The sequence below is a fragment of the Malus domestica genome, chromosome 13 (assembly GCF_042453785.1).
Source record: "Malus domestica chromosome 13, GDT2T_hap1".
In the NCBI taxonomy this organism is placed as follows: domain Eukaryota; kingdom Viridiplantae; phylum Streptophyta; class Magnoliopsida; order Rosales; family Rosaceae; genus Malus; species Malus domestica.
In genome coordinates this window covers 16,004,530-16,027,295 of record NC_091673.1, presented here as the reverse complement: position 1 = coordinate 16,027,295, position 22,766 = coordinate 16,004,530, and the positions used below count along the sequence as shown (strand labels likewise).

The 22,766-nt window shown below is 38.3% G+C and overlaps 1 protein-coding gene across 1 annotated transcript; it reads left to right on the top strand.

Moving 5' to 3' along the window:
- The first annotated feature begins 9,807 nt into the window (after positions 1–9,807).
- Positions 9,808–22,669, top strand: LOC103410282 (primary amine oxidase 1). The gene is made up of 4 exons (XM_029091759.2): positions 9,808–11,060; positions 11,156–11,269; positions 20,383–20,927; positions 22,234–22,669. Exons 1-4 carry the CDS (start codon positions 9,933–9,935, stop codon positions 22,385–22,387), a joined length of 1,941 nt encoding a protein of 646 aa, XP_028947592.2. The 5' UTR covers positions 9,808–9,932; the 3' UTR covers positions 22,388–22,669.
- The last annotated feature ends 97 nt before the right edge of the window (positions 22,670–22,766 follow it).

Below are 22,766 nucleotides of genomic sequence, written 5' to 3'. Positions count from 1 at the left end.
TCCATTCTTTAACTATAATTGCAGTTCATTCCATGTCAAACACTTGGTGTTACATCCCGGGCCTGCTCCACCACCGTAGCATGATATTATCCACTTTAGGCCCTGACCATGCCCTCACAGTTTTGTTTTTGGGTACTCACACGAGAACTTCCCAGTGGGTCACCCATCATGAGAGTGCTCTCGCACGCTATTCACTTAACTTCGGAGTTCCGATGGAACCCAAAACTAGTGAACTCCCAAAAGGCCTCGTGCTAGGTAGGGATGGGAATATACATTTAAGGATCACTCCTCTGGGCGATGTGGGATGTTACAATCCACCCCCTTAGGGGCCCGACGTCCTCGTCGACACACCATGGCCAAGGTTAGGCTCTGATACCAAATTGTCACATCCTGGCCTGGGTCCACCACATCCCGGGTCCGTTCCACCACCGTAACACGATATTGTCAGCTTTGGGCTTATCATTCCCTCACGGTTTTGTTTTTGGGAACTCACACGAGAACTTCCCAGTGGGTCACCCATCATGGGAGTGCTCTCGCGCGCTATTCACTTAACTTCAGAGTTCCGATGGAACCCAAAACCAGTGAACTCCCAAAAGGCCTCGTGCTAGGTAGGGATGAGAATATACATTTAAGGATCACTCCCCTGGGCGATGTGGGAAGTTACAATCCACCCCCCTTAGGGGCCCAACGTCCTCGTCGGCACACCACGGCCAGGGTTAGGCTCTGGTACCAAGTTGTCACATCCCGGCCTAGGGTCCACCATATCCTGGGCCCACTCCACCACCGTAGCACGATATTGTCCGCTTTGGTCCCCGACCACGCCTTCACGGTTTTGTTTTTGGGAACTCACAGGAGAACTTCCCAGTGGGTCACCCATCATGGGAGTGACCTCGCACGCTACTCGCTTAACTTCAGAGTTCCGATGGAACCTGAAGCCAGTGAACTCTCAAAATGCCTCGTGCTAGATATGGATGGGAATATACATTTAAGGATCACTCCCCTAGGCGATGTGGGATGTTACACTTGGACTGCATAAAGTTCATAAATTGATGACCGGATGTGAATCCTAACACCGACCATGTTTGGAGCAAAACCCATTTCCTGAGCAAAACTCAAATTGTAGACCACCATCACGAGCCTCCATGATGTAGGCATTCCACTAGATCCAAGAATTTTCTTGAAAACCCCATTTTCTTTCCTAGTAACAGGAGATGAAGAACTCGATGAAAATCTAAAAAGAATTCAAAATTCAAGAACCGAAAATTCCCACTTCTATTTGACGATTGCGGAAGCACTGAAGAACTTAACGGAAGATAAATAAAACTAAAAGACGATGAAAAACTAATGATACGAAATCACCATAATCCATGGCGTGAGACCGGTGGCTCTGATACCATGTTAACTACATTGAAATATTTGACAATCAAAGAGAAAATGGAGCAGAAAGAGCAACTGAGAAAGATGAACTACATAGAATTTAGAGAGAGAAATATGAGACTTGTATATTGACTTAAAAGAATGAAGATTACACACTCTGTTTTTATACTAGAAAGCCTAACACCTCTAACCAAATACTAACAAACTTGCTAACTGTATTAATGACTTGTACCCTTAATATTAAAATGTTAGATTGCTTAAAAAAAGCAACATAATTTACCCAATATATGTAAAATACATGTGAAAATTTACCTACATAATAAAGCAAAACCAATATATGCAAAATACATGCAAAATAATTTACCTACATGATAAAGCAAACCCAACACATGCAAAATAATTTACCTACATAATAAAACAATATTATTTTGTACAATACTAATTTACCTATTATTTGTACATTATAATAATAAAATGTGCCCAATATAAATATGATATTGATACACACAAAATAAAACCTACACAATAAAGGAATGTTATCTAATTCAAAATTCATTTACTTACAAAACAAAGCAATGTTATTGGATTAAAATTAATTTACTGTCGTAGCCTATTTTATCTGACAAGGGAAGAGAGCTGGCGATAAGGAGAGAAAAGAGAGAGATGTGTTTGTAGAATTGTATGAAGAAATGTGTATGTTATTCCCTCATACGTAGTGCCTTTATTTATAGTAATAAGAGGGATAAGAAATCCTTCATCCCCAAGGAATATAAGTACATATTGGAAAGAATAACTAGAATCAAATCTAATCTAGGATTTACACAATCACACTTAAACTAGGAAAGTTTACAACACCCCTCCTTGAGTGTGTAAATACTCAAGGTAGATTCAGCATCATGTAGAAGTTGAGGAACTCGACTCGTCGACACTAATTCTGGGAACAACGCTATTCTTAATTAGGAAGGAACTTGCATAAAAAAGTAAGTCTCACTTAAAAACCCTATGGCTATGGTAAAAACCCAAGTAGGGACAAAACCCATAGTCTAAGGAAAAATGCATGAGTAATGCAAAGTCAAATGAAACGTCTATGGGACTTCATCAGGGATATGATCAACCTAAGGTGGGTGCCTTGTTAAAACCTAGTTAGGTAGCAAAAATCCAGTGGGAAAAATGCTCCTAATCATAGGGAAAAAGAGTATATTAAGATCAAACAAGTATACTTCAGGATACTCCCCCTAAGTTTGACACAATTCCAAAGAGAACTAGCAATGTTACAACTCAAAAAGCTTACGCATGCCTATTCCTTGAACAAGCTTCTGAAACGTCGTCTTTGGTAGTGATTTGGTGAAGAGGTTGGTCAGATTGTCTTCTAAACGGATTTGTGTGATTTTAATCTTCTGATGCTTTTGTTGTTGATATGAGAAGAAAAACTTCACCGCAATGTGCTTGATGTTGTCACCTTTGATGTAACCCTTCTTGAGTTGTTCAATGCATGTTGCGTTGTCTTCATAAATCATCGTCTGGACATCCACGATGGGGTAAAGATCGCAAGAGCTTTGAATATGGCCCACAACTACTCTCAACCAAAAGCATTCCTGAGTTGCTTCATATAAGGTGAGAATTTTAACATGGTTAGATGAAGTGGCAATTAAGGTCTGTTTAGTTGACCTCTAAGAGATTGTGGTGCCTCCAATGTTAAAGACATAACTCGTTTAAGAACGCGCCTTGTACGGATCAGATAAGTATCATGCGTCGACATAACCAACAAGGCGAGAATCGACTCGATAAGCGGGGGGTGTGGCATCATTGGAGGATCCGTATGGATAGAACAAGCCCAAATCCGTAGTACCCTTAAGGTAAAGGAAAATGTTTTTAACACCAGTCCAATGTCTGCGTGTTGGTGCATTACTATATCTTGCCAAAAGATTAATAGCGAAGGAGATGTCAGGTTTAGTGCATTGAGCTAAGTACAATAAAGCGCCTATCGCACTTAGATAAGGAACTTCAGGCTCCAAAATCTCTTCATCGTCTTCATTCGAACGGAAGGGATCACGTTTTGCATCTAGCGATCGAACGACCATAGGAGTACTTGAAGGCTTTGCTTTATCCTCCTTAAAGTGGTGCAACACCTTATGGGTGTAGTTCGTTTGATGTACTAAGATTTCATCCGAATAGTGCTTTATTTCGAGATTGAGACAATATCGAGACTTTCCTAGATCTTTCATCTCAAATTCCGACTTCAGGTAGACGACAATTTTCGCGAGCTCTTCATGAGTTCTGATAAGGTTCATATCATCAACATATACTACAACTAATGCAAAATCAAAAGGTGACTTCTTAATGAACACACAAGGGCATAGTTTATTGTTCACATATCCCTGTCTAGTCAAATACTCACTCAGACGGTTATACCACATTCTTCCGGATTGTTTCAAACCGTAAAGTGAACTCCTTAGTCGAATTTAGAGCGTGTTCCGGGGTTTGGAAATATTTGATCCAGTCAATGTAAGTTATTTGGGAACTTTCATATAAATTTTTGTATCAAGATCCCCATAGAGATACGCAGTCATCCATCAGCTTCATACTCAGTTTTTCGAAAACTACTAAACTGATAAGGCAACGAAAAATAATCACATCCATAATGGGTGAAAAGTTTCATCATAGTCAATCCTGGGATGTTGTGAGAAGCTTTGCGCAACAAGATGAGCTTTGTAACGCACAATTTCGTTCTTCTCATTAAGCTTCAGAACAAAAATCCACTTGTAGCCAACGGGTTTCACATGTGGAGGAGTAGGAGCTACAGGTCCAAACACCTTACGTTTCACAAGCGAATCAAGTTCGACTTGGATTTCTTGTTTCTGGTTTAACCAATTGGTTCCACGTCGACATTCATAACGGAATGGGGTTCAATGTCATCGCTCAACATGATCTCAGCAGCTACTACATATGTTAATGCATCGTCAACGATCATCTCATTTATACACCACACAACATCTAAGCTAACATAATAGATCGAAATCTCACAATTCTCGGGATTAGGATTCATCTCTTCAATGATGCTTTCGTAATATAGAATTTCCTTATGAGTTGGATAGAATGAGTAAGCGATAATCGAATTCACGGTAGGCTTTTTAGGTGCCTATGTCATGGGTTTCCTCTTCTAGGGGTGTGAATCCTTTAAACCAAGAGGTTTACCATGCTTTTGTGTAGTGGCAGATGATTGGCTAGCCGCTAATGTACGTGGATCATCAAAGTTGGCATCCCAGGCCTTCAAAAGGGAAGTCCGTCGTACATTTGGTACATCCATCTTTGCAGGCACATTTGCAGTTGGAATATGTGATCTTGTCACTCATGCTAGATCGGTGAAAGCATTTGGCATGCTTTAAGCTATGCTTTGAAGATCTAATATGCGCTGCACTTTAGTTTCAGACTAAGCGGTACGATGATCTAAATGAGACAAAGTGGGAGTCGCTCACGATAATTCGCATCATTCTTCAAGAACATTGATGTTCTTATATCCCTTTAATGACGGGAAGACTGTCTCATAAAAGTGACAATCTGTAAAACGAACAGTAAACAGATCGCCTGTCAAAGGTTCTAAGTAATGAATGATCAAAGGAGAATTATATCGGACATAGATTCCCATCATTCACTGAGGCCCGATTTTGTACGTAAGGGCTAGGAAATAGGCATATAGACTGCACAACCAAAAACGCGTAGATGCGATATGTCGGGTTCGTATCTGGTAACCAACTGAATTGTGCTATATGGTTGGGTCGCAACAGGCCTCAGGTGGACCAACATGGCTGCGTGCAATATTGCATGGCCCCAAGCAGCGATTGGGACCTTGGTACGTATGACCAAAGATCGAGCAATTATTTGTAAGCGCTTAATAAATGCCTTTTCCAGGTTGTTCTGGGTATGAACATGGGGTAGATGATGTTCAACTTCAACCCCAATCGACATTTAATAGTCATTAAAAGTTTTAGATGTGAATTCTTCAACATTATCCAATCGAATAGATTTGATTGGATAATCAGGATGATGAGCCCTGAGCTTAATAACCTAAGCCAACAGTTTAAAGAATGCAACGTTCTTTGTGGACAACAAGCACACGTGTGACCAACATGTGGAAGCATCAACCAAAACCATAAAATATCTAAATGGTCCGCATAGAGGTAAATCAGTCCATAAATGTCCTTCTGAATCCTTTATAGAAAAATGGGAAGATTCGAACGAATCTTGTCATAAGAAGGCTTAGTAATAAGCTTTCCCATTGAACATGTTTGACATGCGATTCCTTGAATCGAACCTAAACTTCGGGTTAGTGGATGCCCGTGTGATGATTTGAGGATACGGCACATCGCTATTCATCTAGGGTGTCCCAAACGATCATGCCAAAATGTAATTTCTTGCGCGGTTCTAGATGTAGGGCCGGCCACATAATGGCTCTTTATGGGGCGTATGGTCGTAGTATACAAACCACTCGGGAAACGCTTTATCTTATCTAGAATATGCTTTTCGCCATATTCGTAGGAAATTATGCACATAAATTCAACTCCATTTTCTACATAGGTTTTAGCGTGGTAATTATTGTCTCGAATATCTTTAATTCTCAACAACGTTCTTCCAGAAAGTAGATAATACAGTGCCTCTTGAATGGTCAAAATAGTGCCATTGGACAACATTATACGAACCTTTCCAAATCTTTCAATTAGGTTGGATGATCCTAAGAGGGTTGTTAGAGGTGCATTCTTAGGTACAAAGTTAGTGAAATAGGTGCGTTCACGTAAAACGGTGTGCGTGGTTGCATTATTTGTCAGACAACTAACTGTCCCACTAGTCATACCTAGAATAAAATTAATTGAACCAGTCACATGCATAAAAGTTCAAAAACTTAAATCCATTCAATTAATTTTGTCAAGAAAAAATTATGAACTTCAGGTTTATAGTACCTACAAACAAACGCATATATATACATAAATATGTAACAAGAAAATATGCAAATAGAACTTCAGGTCCAAAATTATAATTGAATTAATTATTTGGACTTCAGGCCAAAAATTAAAGTGTGGGTGAAAAAATTATAAAACCCAAATTGTTAAGCTCGGGGCCCAAAAAACATGGACCAAAGCCCACGAATGGGCTGAGCAAATTATTAGCCGTGAGTTCCAATCCAAAATGGGCTGGGATATGCTTGGTTAGTAGGCCTAGGGATGCAGGCTCAGGGATAGGGAATGGTTTGTGAAAAACAAACCCAAAAGGAAGCCCCAGATGGGCTCCGATCTAGTGCTACATAGTGCACCAATGTTCTAGCAAAGCTGAAACGTGTGCAGGTAGGACACAGATGCACCAGTAGGGGCTGTGATCTGGTATGTCGCAGGCGTATGGGACATCATAGCCCTATGGGTTGGTGTTACGTTTGGGCCGAGCTTCGGATTATGGGCTGCAATCTGTAAGCCCAGATTAATAAATCTCTCTAATGGGCTGAAAATAACACCAAAATCGAAAAAGCTGGTGTTTGGACTGAGGGTAGCCAAGCCTACGTGGGCTCGGGTAAGGATTACAAAACATCCCAAAGTTGCTGGGTAAGGTCGCCAGAGTTGAGGCCAGCACCACCCTTTATGGTGGCCGTGTTCTTGGTGAATTTTGGTCAGGGGAAGCACATGTTTGACCTGGAACCCTATTTTGAATGGAGAAATTTGATTTCTTGATGTTGGGTGTGAAAACCATGGGGATTTTGAATTGAAATCCTAAAAAACTTAATGAAATTCAACGAGAATTTCAATAATCATTGTCGAAGATGATGAATTTGTCCTAAAAAAATACAACTTCAGGTCGTGATTCCCAATGGAAATCAGCGTTAGTGCCGTGACTTATCTGTGGACGAGTGTGGGTTTGGGGACGACACCATGGACGACATCGTTTTGGTTTTCATGGAGAGAGAGAGCTGCTGGCTCTTGACTTGGGGCTCAGCTTAGTCACACAGGTTGCAAGCTTGGTGATGATGACTTGACACGGCGCGGCTCGTGATGCGACGGGATGGGTTTTTAATAAACCCTAATTTTAAATTTTTTCTTAATTCCAAATTATAAAATTTAATTGCTTACATATTCAATTTAATAATTTAATGCATGGACATATATTTATGCAATTTATGGCAATATCAAATTCACATAATTCAACAATTATGAATATAATGCATACACAATTTATGTAGAATCTAAAATTCGAAAAACGTAAAGTTGGGTCATGCATTATGGTGAATGTTCATGCTATTAGGGTTACAAAAATACTGAGATAAAAACCCTTGTTGTGGAAGAACATGACTGCATGATGATATAGATGAATTGGTTTGATGCAGAAAACTTCCCCGTCAGATTCTTAAGCGCAACAGTAGAAGCATGCTGATAACGTGTTGTAGCCTATTTTATCTGACAAGGGGAAGGGGGCCAGCGACAAGGAGAGAAAAAAGAGATGTGTTTGTAGAATTGTATGTAGGAATGTGTGTGTTATTCCCTCCTACGTAGTGCCTTTATTTATAGTAATAAGAGGAAGAAGAAATCCTTCATCCCTAAGGAATACAAGATCATATACGAAAGAATAACTAGAATCAAATCAAATCTAGGATTTACACAATCACACTTAAACTAGGAAAATTTACAACATTTACCTAGTATGTGTACATATATCTTATAATAATAAAATGTGCCAAATATATATATATATATATATATATATATATACATGGAAAATAAATTGCCTACACATGAAGGAATGTTATTTGATTCAATATTAATTTACCTACAAAATATAAGTTATTTGCTAGTCATAAATTTACATATAGGTAAATTAATTAGTATAATATTTTTTTATTGACCTTATTAAGCATGTATTATTACATATATTAGGCATGTTTTATTGTTATTATCTAAACTACATTAATAAAACTCTCTTTGTTAACCAAAAGAGAGTAAAAAGACAATGTTGTCTTCTACCACATAACAAAATCATGGGCAATAAAGTAAATTCACACAAACTAAATTCCACAGTTTTTTTTTTTTTTCAAAACCTCACCCAAGAGTGATCCTAACATCCTCAAATTTAAAAAATAAAATATAAAAAAGAAAACTTCTCTTTTGTAATCCACATCCCTTTTTTCTCCCTTTCTCCTTCCCCTTTTAAAATAAAAATAAAAAATATTTTCACACACAAAGTGTGGGGCATATGCTAGTATATATTAGGCAATGAATTTATACCATTATTATTTTTTTTTTTTTGCAAAATCATTAATTCTCCCTTACAATCTGCATGGAATTAATTGTGTACATCAAACATTAAAATATGGGTAGTTTAGGCATCCAAAAGCTTTTAAATATGCAAAGTCAAACATAATTAATGAATTTGCTGATGTGGAATCTAGGTAATGAGGTTTGTTTAAGTAAAAATTTTATGGTGGGATATTTCAACACGCTCCCTCACGTGGGACCCAATTAGTGAATCACACGTAGGAGATCCACATATCAACAACCACGTGGAGCCAAGAGAACTCAACCAACTTGCGGGGGTAAGTGAACCACAATCATTGCGCGGGGCGAAGGGAACCCACCTATCACGTGACAATACACCGCTCTCGGGCTCTGATACCAAAAAGAAATAAGTCTAATACTTCATTATTTTATTCATCATTTAGGGCTTACAATATAGACACACATCGCAAACAACTAGAGTGAGTGACTCAAAGTTATCTAGGATTAGGGACATTGAAAATAAGGACATTGTGTTATGGTACACAATGGGCTTTCATCATGTTCCATACCGAGAAGGTTTTCATCAATTCATTCTCCTTGCTCTTAATGCAAGAAAGATACCCCATAAAAGGTTGGGAGAAGCTGAGAATGGAAGGCTAAGAAATTTTTAATTTTGCCGTTGAAGACACCCCTGTATATAGTTCATTCTGTATTATTTTTTGGGATCGTTATGTAAGAAGCACTGCACATTCCCTTTAATTTTGTTAATTGTTTTTGTTTTGTAAAAACCACTTTTTCTAAAAGCGTTTTTATTAAAAGAAAGTTGAAATTTTATTGTAAGGAGTTTCTCATTCAAGTGCTAATTAAGAATGTTTATCGTACCAAAGTCGTGTATTCAATTTTCTCTTCCACATGATTTAAGTTATTCAATACAATATCACTATTATTGTTAAATCTTTATGGGCCTTTACACACTTATTCTTCAACTTGTAGCATGTGACATTTAAGAAAATACAGTTGCAATTGCAAAGACAGATGTGTAAAATGATGGCTCATGGTGCCCTTCACTTAATTATCAAAGAATCAAAAGCAAAGCAAAGAAAAGCAGTTAGAATTAAATATGCTTGCTCCGAGTGCAAGGCAAAGGACTAGTGAAATGCAAGAAAAGTGCGAGTTGTCTCATTAAAGTCAGGATAACCCTCTATATAATTGCTCCTCTTGTATTGTGTAATCCCAAACAGTTAGATATCCAGAACCAAATCTACACAAATTGATTCCTTTATTAGGAATTTGCAAAGCAAATTCATGACTGCCCGATTTATACCCTTAGTTTTGATCGTACAATGCTGCTTCACAGCTACGTCATCCCACCCCCTAGACCCTCTAACCCCAACTGAGATCAACAAAGCTAGGCTCACAATTCAGAAGTCTCACATTGGAAATCTTCCTAACCTCACCTTTCATTTTGTTGACACTGAAGAGCCAGAGAAAGATGAAGTCCTCAAATGGTTATCTTCAAGCAATCAAAAAAGGTCCACCCCTCCCCGCCAGGCCAAGGTGGTGGCTCGAGCCGGTGGTCAAACCCATGAGCTCATTGTGGACTTGGCCACTGGCTCTGTCATATCCGATCATGTCCACACAGGTCATGGAAACCCTCCTCTCACCTTTACCGAGCTTTTCCTAGCTAGTAAGCTTCCTCTCAGTCACTCCAAATTCATAAACTCAATTTCAGCAAGGGGATTGAATTTATCTGAAGTTTCATGCCTACCCTTTTCAATTGGATGGTATGGGGAAGAAATTACCAAGAGAGCTGTGAAAATCCAGTGCTTCTATAGAGGAGGATCAGTCAATGTTTTTACAAGGCCTATTGAGGGAATAACAATGCTAGTGGACCTTGATTTGATGAAAATTACAGTGTACACTGATAGGTTCAGAGCTCCTTTGCCCAAAGCTCAAGGCACTGACTTCCAAACCCCAAAAGAAAATTCCAATTCTGCCCCTTACAACAAAACCAAAAGTGGCTTCATCGTCTCAGGTCACAAGGTCAAATGGGAAAATTGGGTTTTTCATGTTGGGTTGAATGCTAGGGCAGGAAGTGTGATCTCTACAGCTTCTGTATTTGACTCCAGGAAGAAGAAGTACAGGAGTGTGCTGTACAAAGGGCACGTGTCCGAGACGTTCGTGCCATATATGGATCCTACAAGTGAATGGTATTTCAGGACATTTATGGACATTGGTGAATTTGGGTTCGGGAGATCAGCTGATAGTTTGCAGCCTCTGATTGATTGCCCGGAAAATGCTGAATATGTTGACGGGTTTATGGCTGGGGCTGATGGTAAGCCACAAAAGGTAGAAAGGGCCATTTGCATCTTTGAGAGGTACTCGGGTGATGTTGCAATGAGACATACTGAAATTAACGTTCCAGGCAAATTGGTAAGGGTTTAGGGTTTTGAGTTTGAATATTAACCTGCATGTGTACCAGGAAAAATAAAAGGTGTACATGTAATTTAAAGTGGCTGAATTTGTAGATAACAAGTGGGCAGCAGGACAAGAGTTTGGTGGTTAGAATGGTGGCTACTGTTGGCAACTATGATTACGTTCTTGACTGGGAATTCCAGCAAAGTGGCACCATCAAAGTTGGGGTAAGATTCTTTTGTTTCTCTCTTTCTTTTGTATAATGATAAATTCTCTTGGCAAATTGAAGCCGCAAACCATTGAATGGAAAGTGCTATTAAACCCACCTTATTGTTTTATTTCTTCACCCACATTTTAACGATTTATCCCTTCTTTTAAAAAAAAAAAAAAAAAACTTTTTGACTCCTATTTATAAATTCATAGAATATTCTTATCTAAAAAATAGAAAACGAATAAAAAAAAAGTAATGTTATTCATACCATGCTTTTGTACCACATTTTCATATCACTTTAGGTGACATTTGATGTGAACAGCCACATCATTTAAATTAATCAGTTTTTTAAATTTAGTTCATTATTTAATAAACTAATAATTAAAAAAATTGGTTAATTAAATGATGATTGTGATATACAAGGAATCTTTTTCCTTCATTTTCTTGGATTTTGCAAAATTTTCAAATGATGTGGTTGTTCACATTAGATGCCACTTAAGGTGTTATAAAAATGTGATGTAAAAATATGGTATAAATAGCATTTGTGGCCTATATTTAACTGAGGGGTATAAAAATATAGAAATGTGGTATAAAAATATGGTATAAATAGCTTCTGAAAAAACTTAGTTGTTGTGGCCTATATTTAACTAGGGGTGTGGCATAGAGAGAAAGAGAGTGGAGAATAGGCTTGAGGAATTGTGTGTTAATTCCCTAGTCCTTGTGCCTTTATTTATAGTAATAAGGATGAGAGAAACTTGCTCTCCAAGTAATATAAAGTCCATTAGGAAAGATCTCCTAGATCCCAAAAGATTCATAATCTATCTCTACTTAGGATTTACACAATCACAATATTTATTAGAACATATGTCACAACACTCCCCCTTGAGTGTGCAAATACTCAAGTAGATGGCCATCAAATCTTCAGGCAAATGTAGAAGCAGTTGATGAAGTCGTCTCATTTAGTCGGCACAAGTAGCGAATGCGAGTCTCAAAACAAACAGAAGAATGCATGATTGGTAAAACTCACAAAACCTTGCTATGACAAAACCCAAGGTGGGACAAAAGCCCACAGTCAAAGAAGAAAAGTGAGAAGTTGCATTAAGTCAAAACTATACGTCTTCGGAACACAAGTAGAATGTACACAAGGGTATGACCAACCCAGGATGGGTGCCTCATCAAAACCTAGTCAAATAACAAAAACCTAGTGGGAAAATGCTTCTAATCGTAAGGAAAAAGAATACATTAAGGTCAAGTGAGTATACTTCTGGATACTCTCCCAGAGTTTGACAAAACTTCCAAATGAAACTACAAGCATCACAAGTGATAAAGTTACGCATTTCAATTCCTTGGACAAGCTTCTAGATGGTAGACTTCAGCAATGACGTCATGTAGAGGTCGGCAAGGTTGACTGGGATCGGATTGCTTGACTTCAGTTTTTTTATGCTCATGCTGATGTAGACATAATATGCTTGGAGTTGACTTGTTAGATGTATCATGATCTGGTCGATAAATACATCATTATCTTTATGGAACATCATTGGAACTCAACGATGGATGAAAATTGCAGAGAGTTTGAATATGCTCCATAAGAGTTCTCAACCATATCTTTCACATAATGAGATATAGTGAGTCTTGGAACGATTCAAAGGTTTCACAACTAAAGATCTATATCACAAACCTCCAAGATATTGTAGTGTTCCTTAATGGTAAAGACATAACCATTCAAGAACGTACCTTGTGTGGTTAGATAAATAGTCTGATTCAGCGAATCCCACAAGGTAGGCATCATTCTGAAGATCAAGGGGGTGTGATCTATTCTGAGATGCATAGGGATAGATAAGCTCAAATCTGTATTAATGGAAAAATGTCTTTAACACTAATTTGGTGATGGTGTGTAGGCGCAGTGCTGCTTTGTGACAAAAGATTATTAGTACATAAGTTGTCTGATTTTATTGCATTGAGCTAACTAAAACAAACGCCAATTGTACTTAGATATGGTTGCCTCACGTTCTAATATAGAACTTTATGCTTCATATCCTCTGTAAAGGTCTCTGCATCTAGCGTACAGACGATCAGGTATACTCGAACATAACATCTTCTAGGTTTAGTTCGAGTGGTGGACCAAAATACTATTAGAACTAGCTCGAAACTTTAGATCAAGGTAATGTAGAGTTTTCCCAAGATCATTCATCTTAAAAGTCCGACTTTAGGTGTGAGTCAGTTTTCTCAGCTCTAGAAATTTCGGATTTTGTGTACACATGGGCATATATCCCTAACTGATCAAATATTGACTTAGATAGGTATACCACATCCGCCTGGATAGTTCTGCATCCGTAAAGTGAAGGCCTTTTGAGAACCACAAGGGTGTTCTTGTCTAGAACTATTTGAATCAGTACATGTAAGTCATTTGGAAACTCCATGAAGGTTTCGTATTAGGATCCTAGAGGTACTACAACCACTATTGTAATACTGCAATCAATCACATGGCGTATGAGAGAAACCTTGTGCCACAAGGTGTCATATCACATTATTTCATTCATCTTATTCATCATTAATTGATTCTTCTAGTTAACCAATCAGTTCTACGTTGACACGAAACACGGTTCGTTATCATCGCTTTTCATTTATGTTGGTAGTTACCATATAAATGAAACATCATCTATGATAATCTCATTCCAATGCCATATCTCATCCAAACTAGATTACTAGACCAAGAGTTTCAGGTCTCGGGAGTATCTGGATTTAATCTCATGAGATGAAAAAGATTGAGATAGTGATCGAGGCGGATTAGTTCGTGCCACGTTCCTCCACTTTTGATGAGGTAAATCCTTCGAACCGAGTGATCTGCCACACTTCTGGAGTATGACAGATTGATTGGCTAGCCGCCAATGTATGATGGTCGACCACAATAGTGGTGTTCTTGCTTTCGAGACAAAGGTCCGTCATACATTTGGTACCTATCTTTGCAGGCACATTTGCAGCTGGTATATGTGATCTAGTCATTTTTGCTAGATCAGAGAAAACATCTGGTTATACTTTGATGATCTAGATTAGGATCGAGATAAGACATAATGAGGACGTCTACGATAATTCGCGTCATTCTTTAGGAACATTGATGTTCTTATCTCCCCCCCAACAGCAGGAAGATTGTCTTATAAAAGTGACAATTTACAAAATGAGAGATATAGAGATCGCCTCTCAAAGGTTCTAAGTAACGAATATTAGAATGAGAATCATTACCGACATAGATTTCCATCCTTCTCTGAGGACCTATTTTTTTCTTTTGTAGGTAAGGGCGACATAAATGGCATATAAACCGCACAACCAAAGACGCGTAGATGCGATATGTCGAGTTTATATCTGGTAACCAACTAACACATGCTTTATAAGGTTGGGTCGTGATGAGGCTCAGGTGGACCAACATGGTTGCGTGCAATATTACATGGCCCCAAGCAGAGATCGAGAACTTGGTATGTATAACCAATCGATCATGCAATCATTTGAAAACTTTTAATAAATGCTTCTGTTGGGTCGTTCTGGGTATGAACATAGGGTACTGGAGGTTCAACTTCAAAACCTAACCAACATGCAATATCCATCGAAAGTTTTCGATGTAACTTCTCTAACTTATCTAATCGAATAGATTTGATCAAATAATTAGGGTGGTGAGCCTTGAGCTTGTTAATTTGAGCCATCAGTATGAAGAAGGCAGCTTGTGGACAATAGCCACATGTGTGACCAACATGTAGAAGCATCAACCAATACCGTAAGATGTCCCCAAATGGTTCGCAGGGTGGTTGAATCAGTCCACAAATGTCCCCTTGAATCCTTTGTAGAAAAGATTGAGGGTGTTAAGGCATGATACGTTTCCAGGTATGATGTTTTTACTTCTGGTAAGTGGTTCCCCAAAACGGCGCATCACGAATCATCCTAGATATCCTAAACATACATTCATAGCAAAAATTCCCTTGGAATCTCAGGCTTCAAGCTGGCCACATAGTTGGCCTGAATGGGTGTAATCTATTCGTTAAGCATTCCATCTTCTTTAGAATATGCTTCTGGCTATATTCGTAGGAAGTGCACTATGGTAATAAGCCAAGGAATTTTACTCCATTTTCTACATTGGTTTCAATATGGTAATAATGTTCTCGAATATCCTTAAAGCTCAAAAGGCGTTCTTCCGGAACGAGTGAGTATAAGGCTTCCCTTTATGGTAAAATTAGTACCATTGGACAATATAGGGCAGTGTCATGCCTCACAATCAGGTTGGATAAGCCTAAAAGGTTGTCAGAGGATGATTAGGTATGAAGTTAGCATAGAACCAGACTGCTAACTTCCCCACAAAACATACCTAAACATGAGTTAACTGTATTAGTCACATGCGGTAATTTTTGTTAATTAACTCTTATTCAAGAATAATAGTGACATCCAAACACCAATCTTAAACCCAAGAACAAAATAAATTATTCACAAAGTAAACAAAATGTACATGAGAGTTCAGCCACTACGACCTTCTATGTTAAATTTCGCTCACCAAATGTGTTAGGTGGAGCAAAATTAGTCTCATAGATTGACTATGGGAATGGTACTCCTCAACAACATTGCTAAATGCACAGAAAAGTACATAACCAATGATCTATTCCGTCAAAACGAATTAGATTCTGCAAGGTTGAGGTTCAGGAATACTATCCTGTGTTCTTGAAGTTTGTAGGTCTTGGATGCCAAGGATCATACTTTGAGCATGATACCACCTCTTGGCAAGCCCAGATTCTACCATAGGTTGTAAAATAAATTCAAAATTAGATTGTATAAAATAGAGACAGACCTAGACTTGGGTTCGATAGGCTTCAACCAAAACTGGAAGGGTATGTTCTGTAACCTCTGCCAAAGAAAAGCAATGTCGTTCGGTGCACCTCTAGTGAAGTAGAGCATGCTAGTCAATGCATCCCTGCCGAAACAGGGCACCACCATTCGGTAGACTCCAATCGAAACTGGGTCTATACTGTTCGGTACATCTCAACCGAATTGTTAGGGTACCTTTCTCTCATAGGTGTGGTAATAATCAAATACGAGAATTTGGTAAACTTATGGTCTCTATACTGCTACTTTATGAGCAATTTAGATATAGAAGGACGAGAAAGATTTTCTTCCAGTCAAAATTCGGTCGGCTATAAACTTCAGAATTGTACATATTCATGGATGTAAAGGTTTCAATCATGTTTTTCTTCGGGCAAGAATTCATCTTTGCATGATTTGAAACGATCCATAGCAAGTCAAATAGCCATGAAGTCCTCGGCAATGAGGTACTTCCATTTGATATGCTTCAGGCATAAGTCTTCGAATTAAGATCATAGCGGAGGCTTATTCAGCTCTTCCACACCATAGTTGGCTACAATGATTTCACAACTAGTCGTATTTAGGCAGGGTGTCACGTCTTGTATTCAAATAAAGTAGTTTCTTGTTCAAAATTTCCAAATCAGTGAAATCGAACTTGTTAGGCTCGACAATACGCTGAATGACGAAAACAAGAATGTGATTGGTGTTTTAGGAAATAAAATTTCCATAAATAGCAAAGTTAGAACATGCAGGTTCTAAGACATGGTTTGATTTAAACAGATTTGAGCATGGAGAACTTTGAGTCTCAACATGAGTGTTGTGCATTAAGAAACTTCATATTTCTATGGCACTTTTCCAAAACTTCGGGTTCGGAAGTATGAACTTCAAGTTCATAATACCTGGAAACAAATGCAATATATACAAAAATATGCAACAAGAAAATATGCAAATAGATCTTCAGGTCTAGAATTATAATTTAATTATTGGGACTTCGAGCCAATATTAAAAGTTGGGCGAAAAAATTAAAACCCATAAGGCCTAAAAAAATAGGCAATATAATTAGTGGCCCAAGGCATTAGACCAAAACCCTAATAGGCTTTTAAAAATCATGAAAAGGAATGGGATCCAAGCGCAAAAAAAAAGGCTAGAATGGTCATGGGCCGATAGTCAAGAAGCAGGCCCAAAACTAGGTAAGGTCTAACAGCCAAACAGGGGCAATGATTATATGTTGCGCAGGCACATATGCATCAGCGTGTGGCTGTGATTCAGTATGGTGCGATGCATGGGAACACCACAGCCATACAGGGCTGTGATCGTGTGCTTTGATATGCACTGAGACATCATGGCCTTACAGGCTTGTGTCATGTGAGTCAAGCAGGGAAAGTTAGCTAGCTATTGCAGGCAGGCCCAAAAACAAAAACAAAAATTTGTATTGTTGTGGGCTGTAACAAGCAAAGCCCATGAAAGATTTAGGTTAATTCAAGAACACCCCAGCTCATGCTGGGTATGGCTGCTGAGGAAGAAAACCTAGAGCCGCCGCTGCTGACGGCTGTGTTTGAGGACAGAGACGGCTTTTTGAGTTGTGGTTTATCGGAGAAACTAGGCCAGCGATAGAGTGTTAAAGAACTCGACGTCTACGAACCTAGGGAACCCTTGGATTTGAAAATTAATTTTTTTTTTCAAAATCCGACGAGATTCATGTGAATCTTGGCCAAACACCAAGATGGGGATGACTTCAGGTCGTCGATGAGGCGACCACGATGGCTGGGCATGACTGCAGGCCATGCTTAAGTTGGTTTTGGTGGTGGCGACGCCATGGAAGGTGTTGAGGTGGGTTTTGGGTGTAGGAGCCATCATGGCTCCGTGGCTTGGCTCACAAGTTGGCTCGGCTCCAGCGGCTCAGGCTGCAACTTGGCTGCGACTTGGCTGCTTAGGGTTAGGCCGCTTGAAACTGCGGCTCGTCTAGGTTTAAAACCCTAATTTTTGTTTTTTTTTCTTTTTCAGATTCAATTATATGCATATATAATTTAATACTTATCTATATATAATTTCATGCAATATCAATTCACATAATTCCACAATTATGGATATAATGCATACACAATTTATGTAGAATTTAAAATTCGAAAAACGTAAAGTTGGGTCATGCATTATGGTGAATGTTCATGCCATCAGGGTTGCAAAAATATCGAGATAAAAATCGTTGTTTTGGAAGAATTTGATTGCGTGATGATATTGATGAACTAGTTTGATGCATAAAATTATTTCTTTAATTTCAGTTTTCTATCTCCAAAGCTTGTACCACATTCAACATAAGAAAAATAAATTGAATCAATAAAAGTATATGAATTCAAGAAAACCAAAATTTAATCAATTAAGAATAATTGAAACGTAATACTCCCCTGATTGAAGAATAACCACATCAGATTCCTTAGTGCAGCGGAGGAGCATGCTGATAACGTGTTGTGGCCTATACTTAATTGAAGGGTGCGGCATAGAGAGAAAGAGAGTGAAAAATAGGCTTGAGGAATTGTGTGTTAATTCACCAATCATTGTGCCTTTATTTATAGTAATAAGGAGAAGAGAAACTTGCTCTCCAAGTAATACAAAGTCTATTAGGAAAGATCCTCTATATCCCAAAGGATTCCTAATCTATCTCTACATAGAGCATCCCCAGTTAGGGGCTCTATATGGGGCTGGAAAAGTGGTGGATATAGCCCATTTTAGAGCTCCGAGTAATCTTTGGGGCTTTATTAAAGAATCTCTCCCAATGGGGGGCTATATCTTTTGGGCTCTTTATGGGGTTATATATATTTATTTATGTAGTAATTTGATTAAGCGATGATTTTTTTTGTGTGTGTTGGCTTTTCTTAAGTTGATTTTTGGACGTGCTATCTTAAATTTTTTTATGAACCCTTCAACCTAAAAAGTTCAAATTGTGACAAAGTTAGATTTCATCACTTATGAATCGTTCATGGGATTAGATTCCCTTATCTCAATCTCATCCGTTGAAAGAAACAAACCTCCACTTCACCCTCTAAAATAATTTGATTTTTACGTATAAAACAACAATTTACCTAGCACCAATTGGTAAATTAGTATCATACAATTTTGGGTTGCCTCATGGAGGATAAAGCTCTCATTGGGGATGTGGGGATGCTCTTAGGATTTACACAATTACAATATGTATTAGAACATATGTCACAGCATTAGCAACCTTTTCCCTTCCCCACCCCCATCTCTCTCTCTCTCTCTCTCTTTCTCTCTCTGTGAATGTCTTTTACAATCTTGAAGAAAAGATCAAGGGGGTTGCAGCATGTACAAATCTAATTTGAATTTCTAAGACTCCAGTTAGTGAAGAAAAACCGAAAGCGATTGAATTGGTTTTATCTTGGATGCTTGGTTGTGAGAGAGAATGGCGTTGTTTTTATTTTATTTTATTTTATTTTTATGAAGAAAGCTTCGACACCGAGTTGGATGCTTTCTAGTTTGACCAGAATTTCTAATATGGCATGCTGCCTTCTCTGAAGATGGTCATTTGGATATAGCCAAAGTGCTTGGACGAATCCAACGAGGGGGTGTCCATCCTGCAATCAAAGGTGGAGTCTGGGAAATCTTGTTAGGTTGCTTTGATCCAAATAGCACCTTGGATAAACAAAATCAGCTCAGGCAATGCCGGAGATAATACATAAAAAAATGTTATTTAGGAATTAATAGTGGGTGGGAAATAGCATTTTAATTTTTTAAGTTTTTGTGGTGGGTGAGATATATATCATGTTGGAATTTGAGATAATTAAGTTCGTTTTTTCTTGTTAAGATCGAAAACAATAAAATCACAAGAAATTCTCAAATGGGAGTGCTAGCTATATGTTTGTACTAAAACTGCTTGTATCTTCTGATAACTTGTTTTCGGAGTATAATCGAGTTGAAGGGGATAGAAATATAAATAGAGCGTAGATAGCATTTTTGTAAAGTAAAAATATAAGTGAAGGTGCTTCTCTTTGGAAAGTTGATAGAAATATGCAAGTTTGAATCTCTGATTCTCTATGTTGATAGAAAAAGTAGCACGCTGCTTATTAGTTTATGATTTTGTTTTTGTCTTAAAATGTTTTCAATCGTGAACCTAGCTTTCTCGTACTCATCATTTTACGGTTTTATCCACTCTCAGGCTTAACCCCGGTGATCTTAGTATGAGATGTTAAACCTAAGCTACTCTAAACTTGTTTCAGAGACTTGAAGAAAAAATAAAACTGTTTTAGAGAATCAACTTTGAATTATCCACTTTGTTGCCAGGTGGGTTTAACAGGTGTCTTGGAGGTAAAGGCAACTTCATACACAAGCAACGACCAAATAACGAAAAACGTTTACGGAACCTTGGTATCAGAAAACACCGTCGCCATTAACCACGACCACTTCCTCACATATATGCTAGACCTAGACGTCGATGGTAACGCCAACTCCTTTATCAAGGCCAAGTTCCAAACGGCAAGAGCCAGTACCGTTAACCCAACATCACCAAGAAAGAGTTACTGGAAGGTCGTTAGGGAAACCATCAGGACTGAAGCCGAGGCGAGAATTCGGCTCGGCTTGGAGCCTGCCGAGTTGTTGATTGTGAACCCTAATAGTAAGACTAGGCTTGGAAATCAGGTTGGTTACCGGCTGATTACAGGACAGCCGGTAACTTCTCTTCTGGCTGATGATGATTACCCACAGATTAGGGCTTCTTATACTAAGTATCAAGTTTGGGTGACTGCCTATAATAAGTCAGAGAAGTGGGCTGGAGGGTTCTATGCTGATAGGAGCCATGGAGATGATGGCTTAGCTCTTTGGAGCCAGAGGTACCTTTCTTCTTTCACCTCCTTTTTCCTTTATCTTTTGCTCTTTTTAGATTACTAGTAAAGAGGTCATCAAATATTTGTAAAGTTAAGGGTAAATCGTCAAAATGGTCTCTGAGATTTGCATAACTCATCAATTTGGTTCTTGAGATTCCAAATCGATAAAAGTGGTTCCTGAGATTGTCCACCATCCATCATTTTGGTCATTCCGTTAAAAACTCCGTTAAGTGTCCCGGAGCTCTTGGCTGAAAGTTTGGGCAGTTTTCAAAGCTTCGTAACTCAATCGTTTCTTAACCAAATTCGACCCATAATATATCAAAATGAAGATAGGAAAGTGTAGAATAATATTATATCATTTAGAAGCCTAATGGTTGCCGGAGATTGCCGGAAAATAGCCTCAAAGTTGACTGATCCGAGTGAAAACTTGAAAACTCGCAACTCGCCGGAAACTGGGTAAACTTTAAACGTTCATAACTTCTTCAATACTCAACGAAATCACGTGATTCTAAAACAAAAATCATACTTCTCGATGAGACAAAGAGAATGGTACCTTTTAACGGCTAACTCGTCGTGGTTTGATCGGAAAAAGGCTCGAAAATTGCTATCTTGGTCTCGAGTTAGCCACTTTCGAGCCATTTTCCAGCCAAATCACGGTGAGTTAGCTGTCAAGAAAGGGATCATTCTCTTTGTCTTATCGAGAAGTATGATTTTTGTTTTTAAATCACTTGATTTTGTTGAGTATTGAAGAAGTTATGAACATTTAAAATTTATTTTCAAGTTTTTACTCAGACCAGTCAACTTTGAGTCTATTTTCCCGCCATCTCTGGCAACCATTGGGCTTTGAAATAGGTATAATCTTATTCTACACTTTCCTATCTTTATTTTGATATATTATGGGTCGAATTTGGTTAAGAAACGATTGAGTTACGAAGCTTTGAAAATTGCCCAAACTTCCGGCCAAGAGCTCCGGGACACTTAACGGAGTTTTTAATGGAATGACCAAAATGATGGATGGTGGACAATCTCAGGGACCACTTTTATCAATTTGGAATCTCAGAGACCAAAGTGATGAGTTATACAAATCTCAGAGACCATTTTGGCAATTTACCCTAAAGTTAATAATAAGATCAGTGGCTCACCGCGTGCAAACGAATTTTAATTTACTTTTGATGTCTTGTGAGACTCACATGCATCAATTACCGAAAATTGCTCAATCTCTGTCGTAGCAGACCTCATGTATGAACATCCGTGTTGTGTAGTGTTGATTTTGCGTCAAACTTGATTTAAGAGGAAATATTTTCATGTGCAGGAATAGAGCTATTGAAAACAAAGATATAGTATTGTGGTACACAGTGGGATTTCATCACATTCCATACCAAGAAGATTTCCCAGCTATGGCCACCCTTCATGGCGGATTCGAGCTACGCCCTGCAAATTTCTTCGAATCCAACCCATTGATCTAACAAAGCTGCCCTTTTGAAGGGAAGTTTTTAGTTATGACAGAAATACTTTATAACACCATTCTTCAAAAGTTTAATTAATCAAGGTTTGCTGTGAAAGGGACAAGGTGTTGTATACATACGTTGGGTTGCTTCACTTCTCTGCATAGTTTGCGTTCATAAATCTGGACTGACTGGTGGCTGGGAAGGACTTTAGTAAATCACATCTGCAGAGATTAGTTTGACTCTTTTTAAGTTTGTAAAACTGAAACATAATACAATCAATGAAAATTTTAATTTATCATTCGCCTCATATTCTTATGCATTGCAATACTTTTTACTATAAATATGTTATTATATACTAGCAATAATAGTTTTGAACTCTCCTCTCTCCTTAACAATA